Genomic DNA, 22,171 nt, shown 5'->3' on the forward strand with positions numbered 1-22,171 from the left:
TTTTTACCTTCATTGTTTCTAACTCCTAATTCTTCCACTTGCTTTCATACCTGATATATTCTCAATCCATTTGCCTAGGCGAATGCATGGACAGAAGCTACTCTCTGGAGCTAGACAAGTAAAATCTTTCAGGTTGAAGTATATTGCAAAACCGAGCTGGGCTGTCGGATTCAATTAGAGAGACAACTGTAGGAGAGAGTCGTGGACTAAGAAGACCGAGCAAGATGTGCTGTGGCAACACCTTTACTACGAGGAGAGAAAGGCAAATGACTGGGTGCATAAATGGTCTGTCTTGAGGTTGAGTCTGTGCAATTCCGACAGAACAAGGATGATGCAGAGCGCATAGTCATGGCAGAGCGTAGCTCGTGAGATGCGGATCGCACCTCTTGCAATCAAAGCTAGACGAAGCCCAACAAGAGGCAAGCCAGAAAGAAGAAATGTAAGAAGACAATGCTTCAAAGTTGGTGGAGGTTCGAGTTCTATTTGAGACGGCGGCTGATATGAAGTTCTTAGAGAGGTATGAGTCATGACCAAGGTTATACAGCATGCTTAGCAAGCTAGGGTCATAGCAACGGGGAGGATGTGCCTATTGGAAACTGATTGCCATTTCCTCCATCCCTAGCTGCGGAGGCTACAAAACTAGAGCTTTTGAAGAATAGAAATTGAGTAAAAAGTTGGAAAACGTTGTATTTATGTTAAGTTTAGTGTTATTCACACATCCTTTTTTGTCTTAACATCTTTGTTAATTTTTTTCCATTGGTCTTCTTCAATTCTTTCTATTCGACGGCCAGAAAATAAGAATGGTGTGTGAGGGGTAAAAATGAGGTGTAGATATCATCACTCTATGTTAATTAATGTGAATAAAATTTTATTTGAAGTCAATTGCAATCTCATTGAACAACATGGATATGACTGGTAAAAGTTTTTTTTTTGTTAGGTACAAGAGATATTCTACGATAATTTCATCTTAAATTACCAGGAATATTCAAATTTGGGTGGGAGGACATTGCTTTAGTCAACTTGACTAAGTCCATGTTTGAGGATATGATTGGTAAAGTTAAAACTAGACATGGTAATTTCTTATATGACCCGTTAATACGACACGAAAATAATAGGTTTCGGGTCGGCACGATAACTAATCGGGTCACACAACAAGAACCCGTTAATCACGGGTCCTTAATAGGTTTACACGAGGGTGACACGCAGGTAACCTGTTTTGACACGTTAAGAAAAATGTTATTTTGTTGATTTTAATTTTTTAAACTACTAAAAAAACTTACTATAAAATACAATAGCCATAGTGTAAATGTATATATTGTATATCAAATATGTATTATTGTATTATTATTCTATATAAATTTAAAAGATTTAATTTTTATTTATTTTTATAATATACTATAGGCAAAGAGTAAGATTAAAAAAAATTATAAAACACAGTAAAAATAAAAATAAAAATATCAAGTAATTAAAAATACCAAACACATTAAAAAATTATAATAATTAATTTACAAGTGTGAAAAATGTGAAAAAATAAGCAAACGCTCATGGTCGCATCTTCTATGCTCTGAGGATGGGTACATCGCTGTTTGAATTTTTAAAACTATACAAACTCTCATGAATAGTATTTTTAAGGGAGTTCAAATAAATGAAATTCATAATCATTTTGTAGTAATGTTTTTCATTAGGCTCTTATTTTGGGATATCTAATACTTGAAAGACACATTTTTTTTTTGAAGTAATATATGTATATACTAATTTAGTATTATGTTTTCCATTTTTTTAAGGTCAAATTATATTTTTCATTTTCATTATTTATTGATTTAAAATATATTTTTTAATAGGTAATGAGTAGGGTCATATCATCTGATAATGTTAATGGGTTAATTTTAGGTCGAGTCATATTACCTGTTTACTTTAATGGGTGTTACACAATACAAACATAAAAAACATGACATGAATTCTAAGTCTAGTTAAAACTATATAAACAATTTTTTTTTTTTTCAATATTTACCTAAACAATATTTCACTTTTCAATGTTTACCCAAACTTATTAGTTGTGAGCTTGAATCTCAACCATTGATACTGCCTCAATCTTATGGTCTAAAACTTGTCTCAAATCTTGTGTCCAATATATGATGTCATAGATAAGTCCCCGTAAATATTTAAATTAAACTTTGTGCATCGTATGTTGCAGATTGACTAGGGCACTTGTTAAATCGCTGTTAAAGTTCACGTCACTGTCTAGGATCATGAAAGAAGAAAGAGTAATTAAATTTGTAGATTAAATTTTATAAATTAAATAATATGAAAATTGATGATTGAATTATTATTTAAACATTAATAAATATGCTTATTTTTTATTAATGACACATCATTTAGTTTGCAATTTTATTCTATAAATTTAGCCTTCCTAATATTCCTGAACGAGAAAACATCACCTGCAATAATTCTACTAGTTTAATAACATTGTCTATTTTTCTTCGTTTTACTTCATTTGCATTCGATCTGATAGGCATAATTTCATCGGAAGTTGACGGCTGTGCGTACAAAAATTAACTTTGATTACTTTATGGAAGTACTAAGTACAATGATTCATTTTTTTAATTGACAGAAAACTAGATTAAGGAGAAGATAAGGAGCCCCTTAACTTATTTACTCGTCCAAATTGCTTCTTTTTTTTCATTTACATGATTCCCTTCAACGACGACACACTAGTAAACAGCCCAAGTTTCTTTCTCCGCCGGTCTTGGTGTATCTGTCATCTTTTTCCTTGTACACTATTAACACTGCAAGTGTTCTTGGCGGTTCTTCCCGGGTTAGTTTGTTGTAGTTCTAATCCAGTCGGAGAAGGCGTCCAGGGTCCTCATATCGGCGCGGTAGTGTTTCTGCGTAAATTCTAGGAAAGTAGGCCAGGTGAAGTCAGGGTACTTCCTGGGGCTATTGGAATCGACCAAGCCTCTCGGTGGGGTCACCACTCTGTCCTTTTTGGGACAGAGGAAGAAGGTTAGAGATTTCCTCACAGTTTTGTTGTTCACCACTGCTCTGTGCAAGCAGCTCCTGTAAATCCCATTTGATAGAGCCTGAAAGATCAAATCAGAGAAAGCATAAATTCAAATTCGTAAACAGTGTCTGATAGTTTGTGTCGAAAACCTTTTGAAGGTCCCTGTTTTGTCCTTCTTGTTGGAGTCCTTCAGATATTTTGTAGGGGTTGAAAGAAAAAAGAAACGGACTCTGTTTAAATAAAGTGAGCCTAATTGATGAATAAGGTAGCTTACCATAAATGTATCGCCAATGTTGACGACGAAAGCGTCAAGCTTAGGAGTAACGGAGTGCCATTTATCATCTACGAACACTTGAAGTCCGCCGACTTGATCCTGATGAAGGATTGTTAAGGATGTGGGATCACAGTGAGGCCCGGTTCCTAGTGTTAGGTCTGGTTTTTGGCACATTGGGTAGTAGTTCAACCTCATGATCGAATCATTTCCTTCGAAGAACTCTTTGAAATAGTTTCGTCCAACGCCTAGGCTCATTCCGAGTAGCTCCATTATCGCACTGGAGAGGTTGTTCATGGCATCACAATATTCTTGGTAAACCTTCCTGAGCAAGACAGATAAATGCTGCATAAGTGAAGGGATATGTGTAATGTACAAGATCATGACGATTATTTTATTGGTTTAATGATAAGGAGACCATGAAACCAATCTGAGTTTATCAATATTTTTTGTTTATTGCAGAAGCACAACTGTATACTCTAGGTCATGTGTTCTTACCCGAAATCTCTGAAATCTTCACCCATCACGTTCACAAAATAGTCATTGACCGAGGACTGGTTATCGGCACTATATCTGAAAGAAATTGTTTCTTTCCATGGAAGTTTGGAGGAGAACCTGCCAACGAAGCTACTGGCATATCCACAGTGCTCACCAGCCTTTCTCTGAGCCCTTTGCTTCTGCGAGAGTTGCATACCAAAGAAGGAGTCCATGTACTCATGAGCTTTTCCTACGAGTTGCAAATCAACTCCATGGTTAACAATGAGAAAAAAACCATGCTTCTTGCATGCCTCATCGACCAAACGAGTTGCATTTAAGACCTCCCACGTATCCCCTGAGAGAAAGCCTTTCAGGTCAACGAGAGGAGCTGGAAGCTCTGGCGACTCGGAGCAGGGCTTCTCGTGGTCGGGCCATATGAACTTGGAGGGTATGCTGGATTGGTACTGAGCAACTGAAGCATCAAACACCAAAGAGTTTTCTTCATTTTCTTTGTTGGTTTCATTCATTGGTGGGAGATGTTGAGGAGGCATTGGCATGCTTAGCGTATAATGTGTGTAACTTCTAATTAAGATTGTGGAACTTGGAAGAACACTGTTTGGTGGCTTGATACTTGAGAGAGAGAGAGAGAGAGAGAGAGAGAGAGAGAGGAGATTGTTGGCTTAGCAAGAGTTAGCAAGGAGGACAGACTTTAAAAAGAAGCAGAGTGGGAGTGGTGAGAAACTGACAAGACTGTTCATTGGGGAGGTCGGTAAACAAATATTAGAATCTTATTGGTTTTTACTGTTCTCTCTCACACTAAGCGTGTTTTGTGTTATATTATAGCTCATTTTATTGCTTAAGCTATAATATAACAGTTACAAATACAAACCCCTTCCCAACCGTTTTACCTAATTAGATTAGAATGGGTAACTCTCTAATTTGAAAGTATATTGAATATGGCCTCGTCTAGTATCTTGAATTGGATTGAAATGAAATAGATAACTCCCTATTTCAAAGTATATTGAAGACGAAAGTGAATAGTTTTTCATGTAGGGAATTAGATATAAAAGAAGCTCATCCATTCTAATCGGACTATTTTAGGGAGGATTGGAATAGGTAGATTTGTTTCACGAAATTCATCTTCTATCCTCTAATTAGGCATAATTTTTCAATTCTCCCTTCAACATACTTTAAATTTTAGAAGTTATTCATTTTAATCAAATTCTAGATACTAAACAAGGTCACATACACTATAGGAGGTCTTGATCATCTTATTAGTCTCATAAAAAAAAAGAGAAATTTTTAATATGATCACAATACTATTTACCAATTCACTCATATTATAACAACGTGTATTATTATTATTTAATTCAATACTATTACCTGAAGTACAAATTCGTCCTTCACCACTAAACATATAACTCGTTCAGCCCTAAATATAATATATGAATTAATCTAAAGCCACATGACGATCACACAAATACTTTTCCAAAACATTAGGGGCCTATGAAAAAAATTAAGAAAGGTTCTTTTCCTAGTGCTAATGCTACCAACCAGATATTTGAAAGATATGTTAGGTTTCACTACAGTTTTTCTTTTTGTAATTTTATTTTTCTGTTGGCATAGGCATGTGACACCCACTTCTCAACCATACACAAATCTAATAACCTAAGCTAGCCACATAAAAAATGTGACTTAAAAGATATTGAGGGGCCAATATCTTCAGGGGTAGAATGCCACTACTCAATGTGGGTACAAAAAATGGGGGGTACACAAGCACTATAAGCTAAGGTAACCAAGACCAACATTGTTAGAAGGCTTCCATTCTTTTACAATTGTGTTTTTCAACTCAACTTTTGCTGACTATGCAACCAAAACGAGTCGCATTTTCGTAAAAAGAAATTCAATAATTTTACATAAATCTATCATTTGTTATTAGCACTCTAAAAATATTAATTTGCAGTCCAAATAAGTAAAACTATAAGAAAGACAAAAACACCTTAGAAGTGTAGAATAATATTTATTTTGAAGTGTTAATAGTAACTCTTAACTTATTTGGTGTTTATTGTCACTTAGTACTATGATCTAGTGATATTTTCTACCTTCCCTATATGATAAGGCAAGTTTGATACTAAATAACAACTTTGACAAATTTCAGACCTAAAAAAATCGACAAGGGAAATGGGACAGGACAAGTCCCCTCAGGTGTATACTCCAAAGAACCCCATTTTGTATCAAGTTGCGGTGGGATAGATTCCACATTAATTCTATAGGGCTGAACCTGTAAAAGGTTTTCTGTTATTTCATTTCAGCTTCACAATTTTAGCATCGCATATTATCCTTTGCAATCTTTCATTAACATTTAAGCTAACTTTGCAAATTATCGATCTGAATAACAGAAAACCTTTTACAGGTTCAGCCCTCTAGATTAATTTGTGAATCTCATCATCACCATTCACAAAGATTTTCCAGTCTAGATTAAGCATGTCATTAAAGTCACCAAGGTTATGCTTGTTTTATCATAAATACAGAAAGGGGAGAAGCAAAAAGCTCACGGCAAGTAGCATGCATGACATGACAACTTGCGAAAGTTTGCATGAGTATATGCATGTACTACCAAGATTTCTAAAAGTGTGTTCTCTATTATTCTTTAAGTAGAATGAGCTATAAGAGGTGAACAAATTTTGATCATGGGGCTTGATAGAGGGGTGGGCCACATTTGATGGGTGAGAATAGGAAACTTCGAACTATCATATAGTGTTATTAATTCACTCTTATATAATACGTATATCTTATCATGCACATATTGTCTATGTGTGTTATACTTTAGTTCTTTGAAATATTAATTATGTCTACTATCATTTATATTATTGTACCACCTAACAATATGACCGTCACACGAAAAACTTGTCATATGTTTGTTTTTGCTGACTTAAAAGCAATTTAACGAGCAACATAAGACGTATATATTATTTGAAATTAAACAAGTAAAAAAATGAAAACTTGATCAAGTAATAATATTTTATTCTCAAATGAAAAAAATCTGACGGTAATTCTTTTAATATTCGTGAAAGTTCAAATTCATTTCTCTGTAATTTAAAAAACAAAAAAAAAAAAAGTTACGTTTATTCTTAGTATCCTCTCACATTCATGATTAGAGTTTCCTTAAATTAAAAAAGTCAAATTAATCTGTAAATATGCGAAGGTAGAATGAAAAAGTTTTACTTACTTTTTTTCATTCCTGTTGGTCCGCTTTCAAATTGCATGGCGGCTTATTAATTACTAGATTTCATTAAAATATATTCTTTGGGATTCGAAGCTTGAATTCGATATCTGTTTTCTTATAAGAAGCAGATGATGTAAGCTAATTCACACTAATTGTTGCGCTGGAGTTTGGTTAATTATGGTTGAATAATAAGTCCAGCAATAAGTACTGCATGTAAGACAATATTCTTCAGTTGCTGCACATATATTTGAAATTTGCATGCCTCTTGTTCAATATCTCAATGTTATTGTTTGTTTGTTTCAGTTGAATCATTGTAAAACAGATATACTGTCGCCAAAGAATTTCACTCCCATTTAAAAATAGGGTAAAAATAAGATGTTAAAAGCTAAAAAAATATATTATATGCATATCGGTTATGTATATCATTTTTTTTTTTTCACAATATATAATGGTACACTATTGATATGTATGAGTTTTAGACAGAGAGATGGTATATATATATACATATAACTTTCCTCACACCATATCATACGAATTATATTGATATATGATGAGTCTCACGTGCATACATGTATGTTACAAATTTCACCTGTTTGTTAAAAGCTTCTCTCACAATATGTATGCCAGTTTAAAAGTTATTGGATGAGTGATGCATGTTGTTTCATGAGTCTCATGTATGTTATGTATGAGTTTTAGACAGATAGATGGTATATATATACATATAACTTTCCTCACACCATATCATACGAATTATATTGATATATGATGAGTCTCACGTGCATGCATGTATGTTACAAATTTCACCTGTTTGTTAAAAGCTTCTCTCACAATATGTATGCCAGTTTAAAAGTTATTGGATGAGTGATCCATGTTGTTTCATGAGTCTCATGTATGTTATGTAGTGCATTTTACATGTCTCTTGTGAAAACTGAAAGCAAAATAATTTTGTCAGTTATATTATATAATTCACAATATTGTAGGTATAGCTACTTATGTTGTTGTAGTGGGTTCAACAATTTACATGTCAATGTGCAAAATTTACATATTTACAGTGAGAATAAAATTATGCTTACCAGTTATATATAACTCACAAAGTAACTGCTCGTTTTACCGTTATCCAACTTGTATGCTATGTAGTGAAATTCACATGTTTACTGTGAGAATATAATTATGTTTATCTGTTATATATAACTCACAATGTAACTGCTAGGTTTGTTGTTCTAGTGGGTCTGATATGCATGTCAAGTAATGAACTTCACACGTTTACAAACGAGAACAACAATATGTTAGTTATTTGTAACTCACAATGTAAATGATAATTTTATGTTGTGGCGGCCAAAAACACGTCATGTGATGAAATTCACATATTTACTGTGAGAAATTATGTTTGTCATTTATATAAACTCATGATGTAACTGCTAATTCTGCAATTGTGGTGGGTCCAACGTGCATGTCATGTCACATGTTTACTAGGAGAGCAAAATTGTGTTTATTAATTATATAAAACTCACAACGAAATAGCTAACTCTGCGGCTGTGGTGGATCCATCATGCATTTTTTTTAATACAATTTACTAATACTAAGGCAAGGGGAAAAAGTTGGAAACTATTACAATAATTTAGAGAATGTGGACTTTCGAACTCGGGACACATGGGTAGAAATTCAATATCCTATCCACTAGGACATTAGATGACATGCATCCAATATGCATGTCATGTAGCGAAATTCACATGTTTTGTAAGAAATTATGTTTTATAGTTATATATACCTCACAATGTAACTGGTAGTTATCTTATTGTGGTGGATCTTGACATATATATCATATGGCAATATTCACATGTTTATCGTGAAAAATTATGTTTGTTGTTTATATATAACTCACAACGTAACAACTAATTCTATAGTTGTGGTGGGTCCAACATGCATGTCGTGTATTGGAATTCACATGTTTACTATGAGAACAAAATTATGCTTATTATTTATATATAACTCACAACGTAACTGCTAATTCTGTGTTTGTGGTGGATCCAACATGCATTTAAAAAAAAATTAATTATTAGTAAGAGGAGGGGAAAGAGTTGGACACTATTACAATATTTTAGGGAAGGGGGACTTTTGAATATAGGACGCATAGGTAGAAATTCAACACTCTATCAACAAGGATATTAGACCACATGCATCTAATACGCACGTCATGTAGCGGAATTCACATGTTTTGTGAGAACAAAATTATGTTTATTAGTTATATATACCTTGCAATGTAACTGCTAGTCATGTTGTTATGGTGGGTCTTGACATGTATGTCATGCGGCGAAATTCACATGTTTACTATGAAAACTTATGTTTGTCATTTATATATAACTTACAATGTAACCGATAATTCTGTAGTCGTGGTGGGTCCAACATGCATGTCATGTAATGGAATTCACATGTTTACTGTGAGAACAAAATTATGTTTATTATTTATATATAGCTCACAATGTAACTACTAATTTTGCGTTTGTGGTGGATCCAACATGCATTTTTTTTCCTTAAAAAAAAATTATTATTCGTAAGGGGAGGGGAAAGAGTGTTGAGGATAGTAATCCAATGGATATAGATGTGCCACCTGTCAAAGATCAGCTAAGGTTGTTAGCTGAGTTAGTTAGGAAATGGTGGTAGGGTTAGTTACTAATGACTTGCTTTGTAAGCAATTGATGATAGCTGCAATATATAAGAAGTGTAATGATCTCATACAATTTTAATGAAAAATACAATTTGTTGAATCAATATCTCTCTCTCTCCTATATCTTATCTCTTCTTCATTTTCTCTCTCTATTTTTCTAAGCTTCAAATCTACAATGGTCTACACGGTATCTTCGCCTGCAAAGCTGATCGCTTGATGATCGATTTTGGCTGCTTCCGCTCATAACGATTAATTGATGTTTCTTTCTCTCTCTACTTCTTGAAACTCTGAGATCTCTCCGTTTCTTTCTTCTTCAACTAGTTCTTGATTGCACGCAATGTGCTCGATACAAGTTTTTTGCAAATTTCTCTATAGATTTCTTGGTTTTCTGTAATAATGGTGACTGCAGCATAACTACAGCTTGTTCAGTTACCTATTACGTCTCTGATTTCAACTGTATCAACGTCAGTGACAGTGAAGCTTGATGATATGAACTACTTGACCTGAAATTTTCAGATGCAGCCTCTTCTTGAAGGACATGGTCTTATAGGGTTTGTAGATGGTTTATCTCTTTGTCCTCCACATTTTCTCACGACTACATCAAGCAATTTGGAGGTTAATTCAGGCAATTCTTCCTCCTCGATTGAAAGTGATAAATTCAAGATTGGAAAATTCACGATCATGCATTAATGCAATTACTAATTGCTACTCTCTCATCTCCGCCTATTTTTTGTGTGATTGGGAGTGTTAGCGCTTATGATATGTGGACAAGACTAAAGGAACATTTCTCTATGGTTACTCGTATGAGTATCTTTCAACTCAAGTCCGATCTTCAGGCTATCAAGAAAGGGTCTGATTCGATTACAACATATCTGCAGCGAATTAAAGAAGCTCAGGACTATTTAGTAGTTTCTGGTGTATTGTTTGAAGACGATGATATTGTTATTCTTACCCTTGCTGGTCTTCCCTCTGAATTTAACACCATTAGGTCTATTATTCGAGGAATGGATAATGTGATCTCCATTAAAGACTTGAGGGCTCAATTGCTTGTTGAAGAAGCAATGATTGAAAATGCTCAAACACTATCATTTCAGACTGTAATGGTTGCTGGTGCAAATAGGGGACAATAAAAAAGGCTTTCCAATCATCAAGATTTGTCCTCTAGAAGTTCTTACAATCATCAAGGAGGTCCATCTGCATATAACCCTTTCTTCAACAAGAATAGGGGCTGAGGTTTGTCTCAATATGGTTCAAGATTTGGAAATAAGCCATTTTACAATAATGGAGATCCTAGAATTCTTGGTTCTTCACCACCAAGACAACAACTTTATACCAATTCCTCAATGCCACCTTGCTAGATCTGTGGTAAATTTGGTCATTTTGCAGACTCTTGTAGATTCAGAAATGCTGATGCTTCAGTTTATAATGGCTGTTAGATTTGTGGGGAAAAGAACCATAGCGCTCAATTTCGTCATTTCAGAAATGCCAACATCCAAAATCACTCTTCTCCAATGATTGCAATGCATGCCACTACATCTACAACATCTATGGAATGTCAATCGCCACAAGTTTGGCTTACTGACTCTGGAGCAATAAGTCACATGACTACTGACTTGAACAATTTGTTTATTACCACCACATTTCCATCAAATGAAATGATTCAGACAACAAGTGGAGAAGGTTTGTATGTGTCTCACAAGAGTTTTTCCATATTGCAGACTCCATTTCACAACTTGAAGCTTAATTCCATTCTATATGTACCCAAAATATCTCAGAACTTGCTCTCAGTACATCGAATTTACCTTGATAAGAATTGTTGGCTAATATTTGATGAATTTTGTTTTAGGATTCAGGACAAAGCCATATGGAGAATTCTGTTCAAAGGTCTCTGGAATAATGGATTATAGCCTATCCCAATTTCATCCAGTTACTCAAAACAAGTTTTGCAACTTGCAACATATGTTGGGAAACAAGTCAACTCCAGCTTGTGGCATCACAGATTAGGTCACCATTCCAATCTTATTATGTCTCAAATGCTTAACAAGTCTAATGTTTTCATAGCTTCTGATACGTTACCGAATCCGTGTTTAACTTGTTTGGGGGGAAAAATCACCAAATTACCTTTTCAACACACCACAAATAAGTCTGTTATACCATTTGAAGTAGTGCACAGTGATGTATGGGGTCCTGCACCTTGTTTGTCTATTGAAGGGTTTAAATTCTATGTAACCTTCATAGATGAGTGTACTAGATTTTGTTAGATATTTCCAATTGTTAATAAAGCTGCTATTTGTGGTACATTCATTAAGTTCTATCAATCTGTGTTTACTCAATTTTCAGTTTCAATAAGGACATTGCAAAGTGATGGTGGGGGTGAGTACTTAGGGAAACAGTTTCAAGCCTTTCTTATAGCCAAAGGTATTAAACACCAACTATCTTGTCCCTATACACCAAAAAAAAATGGCTTGGCAGAAAGAAAACATCACCACATTATTGAAACCACCATAACTCTATTACAAACAACTCACTTACCTACAAATTTTTTGTCCTTTGCAGCTCAAACCTCAGTGTACCTTATCAATCGAATGCCCTCCTCAACCTTGAATCATAAATCACCTTTTGAAGTGTTGTATGAATCTGTCCTTGATGTACATCACTTAAAGAACTTTGTGCTTGTTACCCTCTTTTAAGACCCTTATACACATCAAAATTACAACCTCGAACCACCAAATGCATTTTTCTGGGATATGCATCAAAATACAAAGGGTGTATATATGCTATGAGGTTGCTAAAAAAAGGGTGCATATATCCAAGCATGTCATATTTGATGAGGGAAAGTTTCCATATAGGACACTGAGTTCTACAAATGATCAACCTAAGTTGTCACCATCACTTTCAATGTCAAATACACCAATTGTCACAACAAATCTAGAAAAATGTCTTGGTAATCCTTCGAACTGATATCTCTATCACTTCAACTTCTAGTGACCCTACTTCATCACACACTGAGACTGGTTCTTCTCCTATTTCATCTATTTCTATGTCATTTATCCCAACTTCACCACCTGCGCCCATACCACCTTAATCCATTATTACACATGAATAAAATGTCTTAGATTCAAATCCTGTGGTTCCTGAATTCCAGCCTGAAAGTCTTCAAGTTATTTTATCTATTCCTCCATTGAATTTGCATCTTATGCAAACCAGATCAAAAAGTGGTATCATCAAGGAATGGCACTGTTATCCACTGTGCATGAAAATAGGGGTGTTGATTTGAACACTATAAAACATACAACCTATAAGTCTGCCCTAAAAAGCTCAGTTTGGATTAAGGCAATGAAATAAGAACTTTCTGCATTACACTCTCAGGGTACATGGAGTTTGGTGCCTTTACCACATAACAAGAATTTAGTTGGCTGCAAATGGGTGTTTAAAATAAAAAAGAATGCAGATGGCTCAGTTGGGAGATATAAGGCTAGACTTGTTGCAAAAGGGTTTAGTTAAAAGGAAATGATTGATTATGGAAAAACCTTGAATCCAGTTGTTAAACCTATAATTGTTAGACTCACTAGTACAAAAAACATTATGGGTGACGTAGGTCCTTCGTCGTGCAAAGTCAAAAAACGTTGGCAAAAATTTGCCCGACGAACCTTCGTCGTGCGCCAAGCGTTGCGCTAAGCCTGTGAAAGCAGGGTTTGCATGACGAAGAAATAACCTACGTCGCGCAAAGTGGGTTTGCGTGACATAGAGTTATGCGTCATGCAAAGACACTTTGCGTGATGCACGTCACTACGTCACGCAACTACGTCACGCAAACCCACTTTGCGTGATGCATGCCTACGATATAAAGAATGCTTGTATTAGTATTGGCAGCTCACTATGGATGGTCACTAAGGCAGCTAGATATAAAGAATGCTTTCTTACAGGGCATACTGAAGGAAGAAGTTTACATGTCATAACCTCCTGGTTTTGTTGATTCTTGCCATCTAGATTATGTATGCAAGCTTCACAAATGTCTATATGGCTTAAAGCAAGCTCCAAGGGCGTGGAATGAGAAATTTACAATGTTTCTCCTAACTCTTGGTTTCATTTCTGCTTATGTAGACTCATCTTTATTTGTCAAACAAACTGGTAGCTCAATAGTTGTTCTACTTCTGTATGTTGATGATATTATTATCTAATTGATGATTTGACAAAAAAGTTTGACCTTAAAGACTTGGGGCAGCTTCATGATTTTCTGGGAATACAGGTTATATTACAACCAAATGGTTTATTTCTCTCTCAGGCAAAGTATGTAAGGGATCTTCTTGCTAAGACAGATATGGAAGAGTCAAAACCTTGTGCTACACCATGCTTGCCTTATAACAGATTGGTTTTCGATGATGGCAAACCTTATAATAACCCAGGATTATATAGGAGTTTAGTTGGGGCATCGCAGTATCTTACCTTTACTCAACTTGATATTGCATTTGTTGTGCATCTGGTGTGTTAGTTCATGCAGAATCCAATGGAATCACATTTTGTTGCAGTCAAATGCATCATTCGATATTTGAAAGGTACTGTTAACTTGGGGGTCAAGTATGTTAAAGGTGACTTAGAAACGAGAGCCTTCTCTGATGCAGATTGGGCTGGTGATCCCAATGATAGAAGATCGATAACTGGATTTGTGGTGTTTTAAGGATCCAACCTAATATCATGGTCCTCTAAAAAGCAACAAACCATTTCAAGATCTTCCACGAAGGCTGAATATCGAGCATTATCATCCACTGCTACTGAGTTGGATTAGATCAAACAACTATTGTCATTATTGCATGTTTCAATTCCCTATCAACCGATGCTCTATTGTGATTACATGTCAGCCATTGCCCTAACTTGTAATAATATCCTCCACCAGAGAACCAAGCATATTGAATTGGACATTCATTTTGTTCGAGAAATAGTGAATAAAAAGCTGTTGATAGTGCACTTTGTTCCTTTTGCATATCAATATGCTGATATCTTGACAAAAGGTTTGTCCACTCCTCTCTATCAAACTCATTGTCACAATCTCAGTCTAGTAGTTTCTGCCACTGAACTTGAGGGGGGATGTTGAGGATGGTAATCCAATGGATATGGATGTGCCACTTGTCAAAGATTAGCTAAGGTTGTTAGCTGAGTTAGTTAGGAAATGGTGTTAGGGTTAGTTACTAATGACTTGCTTTGTAAGCAATTGATGGATAGCTACAATATATAAGAAGTGTAATCATCTCATACAATTTTAATGAAAAATACAATCAGTTGAATCAATATCTCTCTCTTTCCTTTATCTTTTCTCTTATTCGTTCTCTCTCTATCTTTCTAAGCTTCAGACCTACAATGGTTTACAAAGAGTTGGAAACTATTACAATATTTTAGGGAAAGGGCTAGCTTCGAACATGGGACACATAGGTAGAGAAGCTCAACACTCTATCAACGAGGGTATTAGACCACTTGTATCCAATATGCATGTCATATAGTGAAATTCAAATGTTTTGTGAGGACAAAATGATGTTTATTACTTATATATACTTCACAATGTAACTACATGCTAGTTATGTTGTTGTGGTGGGTCCTGACATGTATGTCATGTGGCGAAATTCACATGTTTACTGTGAAAAATTATATTTGTCATTCATATATAACTCACAATGTAACCATTAATTCTGTAGTTGTGGAAGGTCTAACATGCATATCGTGTAATGAAATTCACATGTTTACTGTGAGAATAAAACTATTTATACATATTCACAATGTAACTACTAATTATGCACTTGTAGTGGACCCAATATGCTTCTTTTTTTAAAAAAAAAATATTATTAGTAAGGGAGGGAAAAGAGTTGGAGACTATTACAATAGTTTAGGGAAGGGGGTAGCTTCGAACACGGAATGCATGAGTAGAAATTCAACACTCAATCAACGAGGATATTATATCACATGCATCCAATATGCATGTTATGTAGCAAAATCCACATGTTTTGTGAGAACAAAATTATGTTTGTTAGTTACTGCATGCTAGCTTTGTTGTTGTGGTGGATCTTGTAGCAAAATTCACATGATTATTGTGAGAACAAAATTATGTTTGTCGGTTATATATATTTCATAGTGTCATTGCTAGCTAGGTATGTTGTTATGGTGCGTCTGACACGTATATCAAGTAGTGAAATTCAAATACTGTGAAAGAAAAAAATATACTTTTCAGTTACATGGAACTCACAGTGTAATTGCTAGTTTTGTTTTTATGGTGGGTCCGATGTGCATGTCAAGTCACGAAAATCACATATTTATTGTGAGAAATTATGTTTGTTAGCTATATATAATTCACAAAGTAAACGATATTAGAGGCCCGACATGCATGCCATCTAGCAAATTTTACATTTTTATTGTTAGGAATGACACTATCTTTTGGTTTCATATGTTCACAAATGCACATACAAGTGATCGGTCTAACATGCATTTTATGTAGCAAATTTCACATGTTTATTGTAAGGGCAACATTATGTTTATCAGTTTATACACTTTACAATGGCAAATATTATGGTAGGTCTTATGTGTATGTATGTCATGTAGCAAACTTCACATGAACAAAATTATCACATATATATTTGTAAATAATGTTAATCTTTTTTCTTATAATGAATCTCACATGTTTATTGTGTGAACGTACTTATTGTAAAGATAGCTGCACTTGCAGATTTTAAGAGAGAGATTAGTGAGAGAGAGAAAGAGAGAGAGAGAGATTTGTGTCAGTAAAATGCTTTCTTCATTGATCTGTAATGGTTTACAATGATCACCTATATAGGTGTTTCGGTACAAAGCTTGCAGAGCAAGTAATCCTTTTTTTACCACCTCCTTATATCAACTAACTCTATCTCTAACCAACTTTATCCAAGTCCACCAGATTCTAATAACTAACTATATGTATAACAACCTATTTAATCTCTTGACAAGTGACATTGTTTTGACCATTGATAACCTGATCACAATCTTGCACCTTATCCTTCTTACACTTATGATACTATATATATAACGTTTTTCCAATATGCATGTAATTAAGTTTTATGTTTTTATGATGAAAAAACAAAAAAAATTGTTATTATGATGAGTCCCACAGGCATGTTTTCTCCAAGTTTACTGTGGTAACAAAATATAACCACATATTTTTCAATATTGGATAACTTTTTCTTCACAAGTTTATTGTGAGAAGGAAATATTGTCTCCTTTTTAATAATTAATGCATAATTTTTTTCACATCATGTACATATATTAGGTTCAATTGTCATGTGATGGATCCAACTGTATTTTATATACGAATTTATATAAAGATTTTCCAATGCTGCGTATTTAATTTCACATGTTTATTCTGATAACAAAGTATATATATTTATATACCCGACAATGTAAAATTTGATAGATAATAATCAGACGGGGCTTAACAAAAAAAAACAAAGTTGTACGTTTAATTAGTATAGCTCGATCATTGGACCGAATTAATTAACACAGTTGTTAATTAAGATAAGATAAACAGATAGCCGTATGCATAGAGATACAAAATGGCATCTTTTTGTTTTGTGTAAGACATGAGTTGCTTGAAATGTTTTTGTTTCCACATCAATCAACATCCGAAACAAAAATGTCCCGAATGTGCGAAAGCTTCAAGGGGAACACTTGGTTGCTTGGCCTTTAATTATTTCTACATTTGAATTGCCCTTAATTATCTCTACATTTGCTTTGTAGTTTTCGATCGAGTCCTAGTAGGTTGAGAGGCTGCAAGCTTGGCGAAGTTTAATACACGTAACATTTATAAATTAAAAACTAGCAAGTATCAAAGTAGACCATAACTCAAAATAACTATAAAAAAATCAAATTCGTGTAAGAATATTTGCTATTACAATGTAGGTTATATATAATTTCGATTCTCCCTCGCAAGTGTCATTTGTTTTAAGTTTTTAAAGAAAATGTCAAAGGTATAATGATGCGAGATAAATTAAGGAAACTGTTTACATCCAACGTGTTGGTTATTACTTAGAGACTTATATGGAGGGTGATTCAAAAATTCTTTATTGTTTTCTTCGCCGTTGTTTGATGTCTTACCGATTAGAACTGTTTGCAGGGACATTTTAAATTATCTCGTAGTTTCTCTTTTATTTTCTTTCATCATATTTTTAGAGATGCTAACCCTTTTGTTGATGCTTTTGCTAATTATGGGCATTAACAGGTGTCTGTTTGTTTGGTTAAACTAGTTTCCTTCGAGCTTTCAAAAAAACGATGTTTCCTTTGTGTGCTAGGCAAGGTTCTAAAAGACGCTAGGTGCTAATTGAGCAGCGAGCTGGGGCCTAGCGCTTAGGCGGCTAGGCGGGGTCTAGGCAGGCGTCTAGGTGGACTAGGTGGATTTAACTAAATCCATTATATTTTATGTAAATAAGTGTATGTTTATACTTAAAATATATATAATTTAATCATAAACTACAAAATAGAATGACACATATATTATGAAGTATTGGAACATAATGAAAATATGGGGAACAAGCATATAATGTGTGCTCATTTAAGTATTCGACAAGTCTCTTACAATTTATTGAAAAAAAAAATATAAAATGCAAAATGAAAGTTATCTATTTTTTGCCTAAGTGAGTCGATGCCTAGGTGGGTCTGGGCGGGTGCCTAGGTGGTCTAGGCGGGCGCCTCAATAGGTCTATGAGCTCTTTCTTAATTTTCAAATGCCTAGGCATTAATCGGGATGATGATCAACCGCCTAATGCCTAGGTGGAGATTTTTAGAACAATTGTGCTAGGCAGACTCTCCTGCTTGACTCTTCTCGGCTCTTTTTGTATGGATTGCCAGCTATATTTCATTTTGTTCTTTAAAAAAAAAGTAAACTAAAAACAAAAACCTATCTCTCGTCTATAAGACAATGTTGAGCTCAAGTTATTGTTTTTTGCTAAATGAAAATAATTAATAGTACTGGTGGTCGGGAGCCTAGGCCGGCAATGACAATGGGACAAGTAATATAAGTGCGTAGTTAAAAAATGCCTAAAGTTATTCTTTAATGGTAATACTAATGCATCAACTATTTATGCTTGCTTTTTCTTAACTGTTATGTCCAAAACCCTAGCTAGTGGACTTCTTTTCAGTTTTCACTTTGGTCACAAAGGTTCATTTTTTTGTCACAACTTTCATTTGGATTCACCTTTTTTTCCCCTATCGCTAAAACATTGCTTTAACATTTCAACTTATATTAAACTTAACTATTAAAAATTAAATTTTTTTTTTATGTAATTAATTAATCTTCATTTTGTGGAGATACGTAGTGCCGCAACCATGTATTCGGTACTAGAAAATAAAGAATTTCATGGATTCTCTCGAGTAATTCTGGAAATGTCATCAAACTTTGTCCTTCCTTATAAGAAAGAACTCAATAAAACCGGGGCAAAATGTTTCATTCCTGTCGATCGCAGAAGGATAACAGAAAAGAGTACCCTTTTCTAAATAAATAATTCCTATTGATCAAAAATAAGAATTTGAAGAAAATTGAGGTTTCATTATAAAAACTAGCATGTGGGCACACACAAAGTGTGCGAGTACCTTTTTCTAAATAAATAATTCCTATTGATCGAAGATAAGTATTTGAAGAAAATTGAGGTTTCATTATAAAAACTAGCATATGGGCACATACAAAGTGTGCGAGAAATTTTTTTTATTTTTGTTTTTGAAATAGAAGGAGAGAGAGGAAGAGAGTGATTGAGAATGTGGGAAGTTTTTTTGTTTTGTTTTTTTTTTTTTAGAGATATGTTAGGATTAGGTGAGACTTTGAAAAGAAACTGTAAAATTTGATTGTGTGAAATTATATTTCTGCCCCATATTTCTTATTCATGTTCTGTTTTAATTAGGGGGTTAAATTGGTAATTTCATAGGGTTTTGGTTGACAATGAGTGTTTTCTTAATTATTAGAGATAATTGGTAATAGGGAGAGTCTTCTCAAAAAAAAAAAAAAAAAAAAAGGTAATAAGGAGAGTAGTTCAATTCTTATAAACACATGCAAGGTCTCTTCTTTTTTCGATGTCAAATTAAATACTCTCCAAATGCTTCCTCACGTACCTGCATCAAAGTTTCAAGCCTAGCATGTGGATAACACAAATCATGTAACATGAAGTATGTGTGGCCGATGGGCTTCACACAGGGGAGAACTTACTTTGATACTATGAAGAAAATTGAGGTTCCACAATAAAACCATGATAATAAGTAGCCTAATTACTTATAAGCATATACAAGGTCCCTTTTTTTTTTTTATGTGAGATTAACACACTCATTATTAAATATTTCATTAAATTTTAAACTATAATTGTCAGTATCACTATATTATTACTCACACGAGCCAAGGATTTCTAGAAGTTTTGCATGTTTCATTATTTGCATCTCTAATGGCAAACGTTGTCTTTTATTTTGTCTTTAAAAAATGATGCCTTAGTCCATTAATTTTCATATATAACTACCGTGAGTTATGTATATGCCAGTTTAATGATCTTATCTGACACTGATTTGGACCCTTGCCCGACAGATATTCATATAGCTAATGAATTGAATCATGTTAACCAGCAAAGAAACACATAAAGGTTTCAAAACGCCAATAATACTAGAAAACGGACTATATGCAAGACGTTGCATGCATTCTGCAGCCACACTTTGATTGTGATGGTGACTTTGGATACTAACCTAAAATACTCGACTCCATCATGTTTTTTGTAGTATTAAGAAGATACTATTAATTTATAATCTCGCCACAAATGCCAATACTACTCTAAGGTGGCTATATCAAGTGATAAGATACAAGCCACAACTACTACACAAAGGGCCAATACAGATCTGTCGCTTAAGGTTAGCAAACTTGATTAAAAAAACTTAAAACTACAAACTCTCAGGTAGAGAGATTACGGGCTTGTTTGGAAATACTTTTAAAATAATTAAAAAGTGTTTTGGTAAAAAAAAAATAAAAAATTGAAACCAATCCTTAGTAAAAATGCGAGTGAACCTAATCTTGTAGGAAGCACTTCAAACTTTTGAAATCCAAAAATATTTTTCCCAAAATGCTTTCAGTCATTTCAAAAACACTTTCAAATGAATCCTACAAATTCGTGCAGCACACTTGGCTTATTTAAAATCAAAACTAGTCATAACTAAAAAAACCAAATTAAAACTTAACATTAGTTGAGATTCACCTAAATTTCAACTTATGCATGCTACGATTATATGTAATGGTGGGATCTTTATATTTCTTCCAATGTCAAAATTAGTTGGGATTCATAACCTAAAAATAAAAAATAATTGATCTGATTGTACATTTTTTTTCAAGTGACACAAAAATTTCTCCAAGCATCTTTTGTCATGATGAGAAACGGATGTTTACATGCATGCAAATAGAAGGAACAAAAAAATGTAGCACCACTGGCGATCTCCACAAAGTAATTCACCATTTTGGATTAAGAATCATTTAAAGGGAGGAAAATAAAACTGAAAAAACTATATACGTATGACACAAAAAGCCAACTCTTTTATTACATGAAAATTCCATAATTTAGTAGGAGTCATCAAAGCTATACATATATAATACAAAGTTTTCTTTTAAATTTACATTTTTTAAGAAACACATGTTATATATATTTTTTTTCCCATACTTCTAAACCAAAGTACTAAAAACGTTTTTGCTAAGCGTTTCTAAACAAAAGTACTACAAAAAAAAAAAAAATATATTCATACGGGGTCTTTATCCAACCTCCAGCCACGTACAAGGGACCTTACTGATCTGCATGTTATACAAAAGCAACACGAACATTGAACAGAACCAAATTTAACCAACCATTTCTCACATGGAAAACTCAAAAGGCCATTTTAAAACCTGAGTAAACCCATATGAAAACAAATTTCACATTTTTATGAATTCAAAACACTACCAGAAATTATCATTTGCTTGATGAATTTTGTCCGACGAAAACAAACCTTACTCGACGGAATAAAATAGTTTATCGGGCAAAGGTGGTCAACGTTTTGGTTTTTCCAGAGACTTTTGCCCAATGAAAGATGTTTGACGGCCAAAGTAACCTTCGTCGGGCAAAGTTTTCACACAAAGAAAAAAAATTGGCGCGTAATATGCCACTTTTATGCAATGTACTCTTCAAATTTTATTGTGCAAATGTACATTTTATGATTTACGGTTTAGGATTTGGGGTGTACAGTTCGTCGGGCAAGATGAAATACTTCATTGGGCAAAGTGAGACATTTTGGCATTTTCAATTCCTTCAATGATTTTTGCAATTTGCAAAATTAATTTTAACAATCCAACCGTCAATTTAGTTGGTATATACTTTGAGATGGCATATGCAGAAAAAATCACCCAAATGCAAGTTTCTAGGATTAGATAATGAGATAAAATCTTTCAACAGTTACAAATGTATTATCACGATTTAACAGTTATTTTAGTTCATATTTTGATGACCTTTTTACAACAACACTCCTCGACCC

At 34.0% G+C, this 22,171-nt stretch overlaps 1 protein-coding gene across 1 annotated transcript; it reads right to left on the reverse strand.

The window, feature by feature from the left end:
* Positions 1 to 2,544: 2,544 nt before the first annotated feature.
* Positions 2,545 to 4,419, reverse strand: LOC137748896 (gibberellin 20 oxidase 1-like). Its single transcript, XM_068489089.2, has 3 exons — positions 3,771 to 4,419; positions 3,276 to 3,597; positions 2,545 to 3,080 (listed from the first exon to the last, which is right to left on the reverse strand). The coding sequence occupies exons 1-3, from the start codon at positions 4,304 to 4,306 to the stop codon at positions 2,817 to 2,819; spliced, it is 1,122 nt and encodes a 373-aa protein (XP_068345190.2). The 5' UTR covers positions 4,307 to 4,419; the 3' UTR covers positions 2,545 to 2,816.
* Positions 4,420 to 22,171: the final 17,752 nt, after the last annotated feature.

The sequence above is a fragment of the Pyrus communis genome, chromosome 2 (assembly GCF_041283825.1).
Source record: "Pyrus communis isolate YQ-2024b chromosome 2, ASM4128382v1, whole genome shotgun sequence".
Taxonomy (NCBI): domain Eukaryota; kingdom Viridiplantae; phylum Streptophyta; class Magnoliopsida; order Rosales; family Rosaceae; genus Pyrus; species Pyrus communis.

Excerpts from the sequence above, each read along its gene's own strand:
- LOC137748896 (XM_068489089.2), bottom strand. The coding sequence starts at position 4,306 with ATGCCAATGCCTCCTCAACATCTCCCACCAATGAATGAAACCAACAAA. Across the intron at positions 3,598-3,770 it reads GAAGATTTCAGAGATTTCGG|GAAGGTTTACCAAGAATATT; the intron begins GTAAGAACACAT and ends TGTCTTGCTCAG. Across the intron at positions 3,081-3,275 it reads ACATTGGCGATACATTTATG|GCTCTATCAAATGGGATTTA; the intron begins GTAAGCTACCTT and ends TTGATCTTTCAG.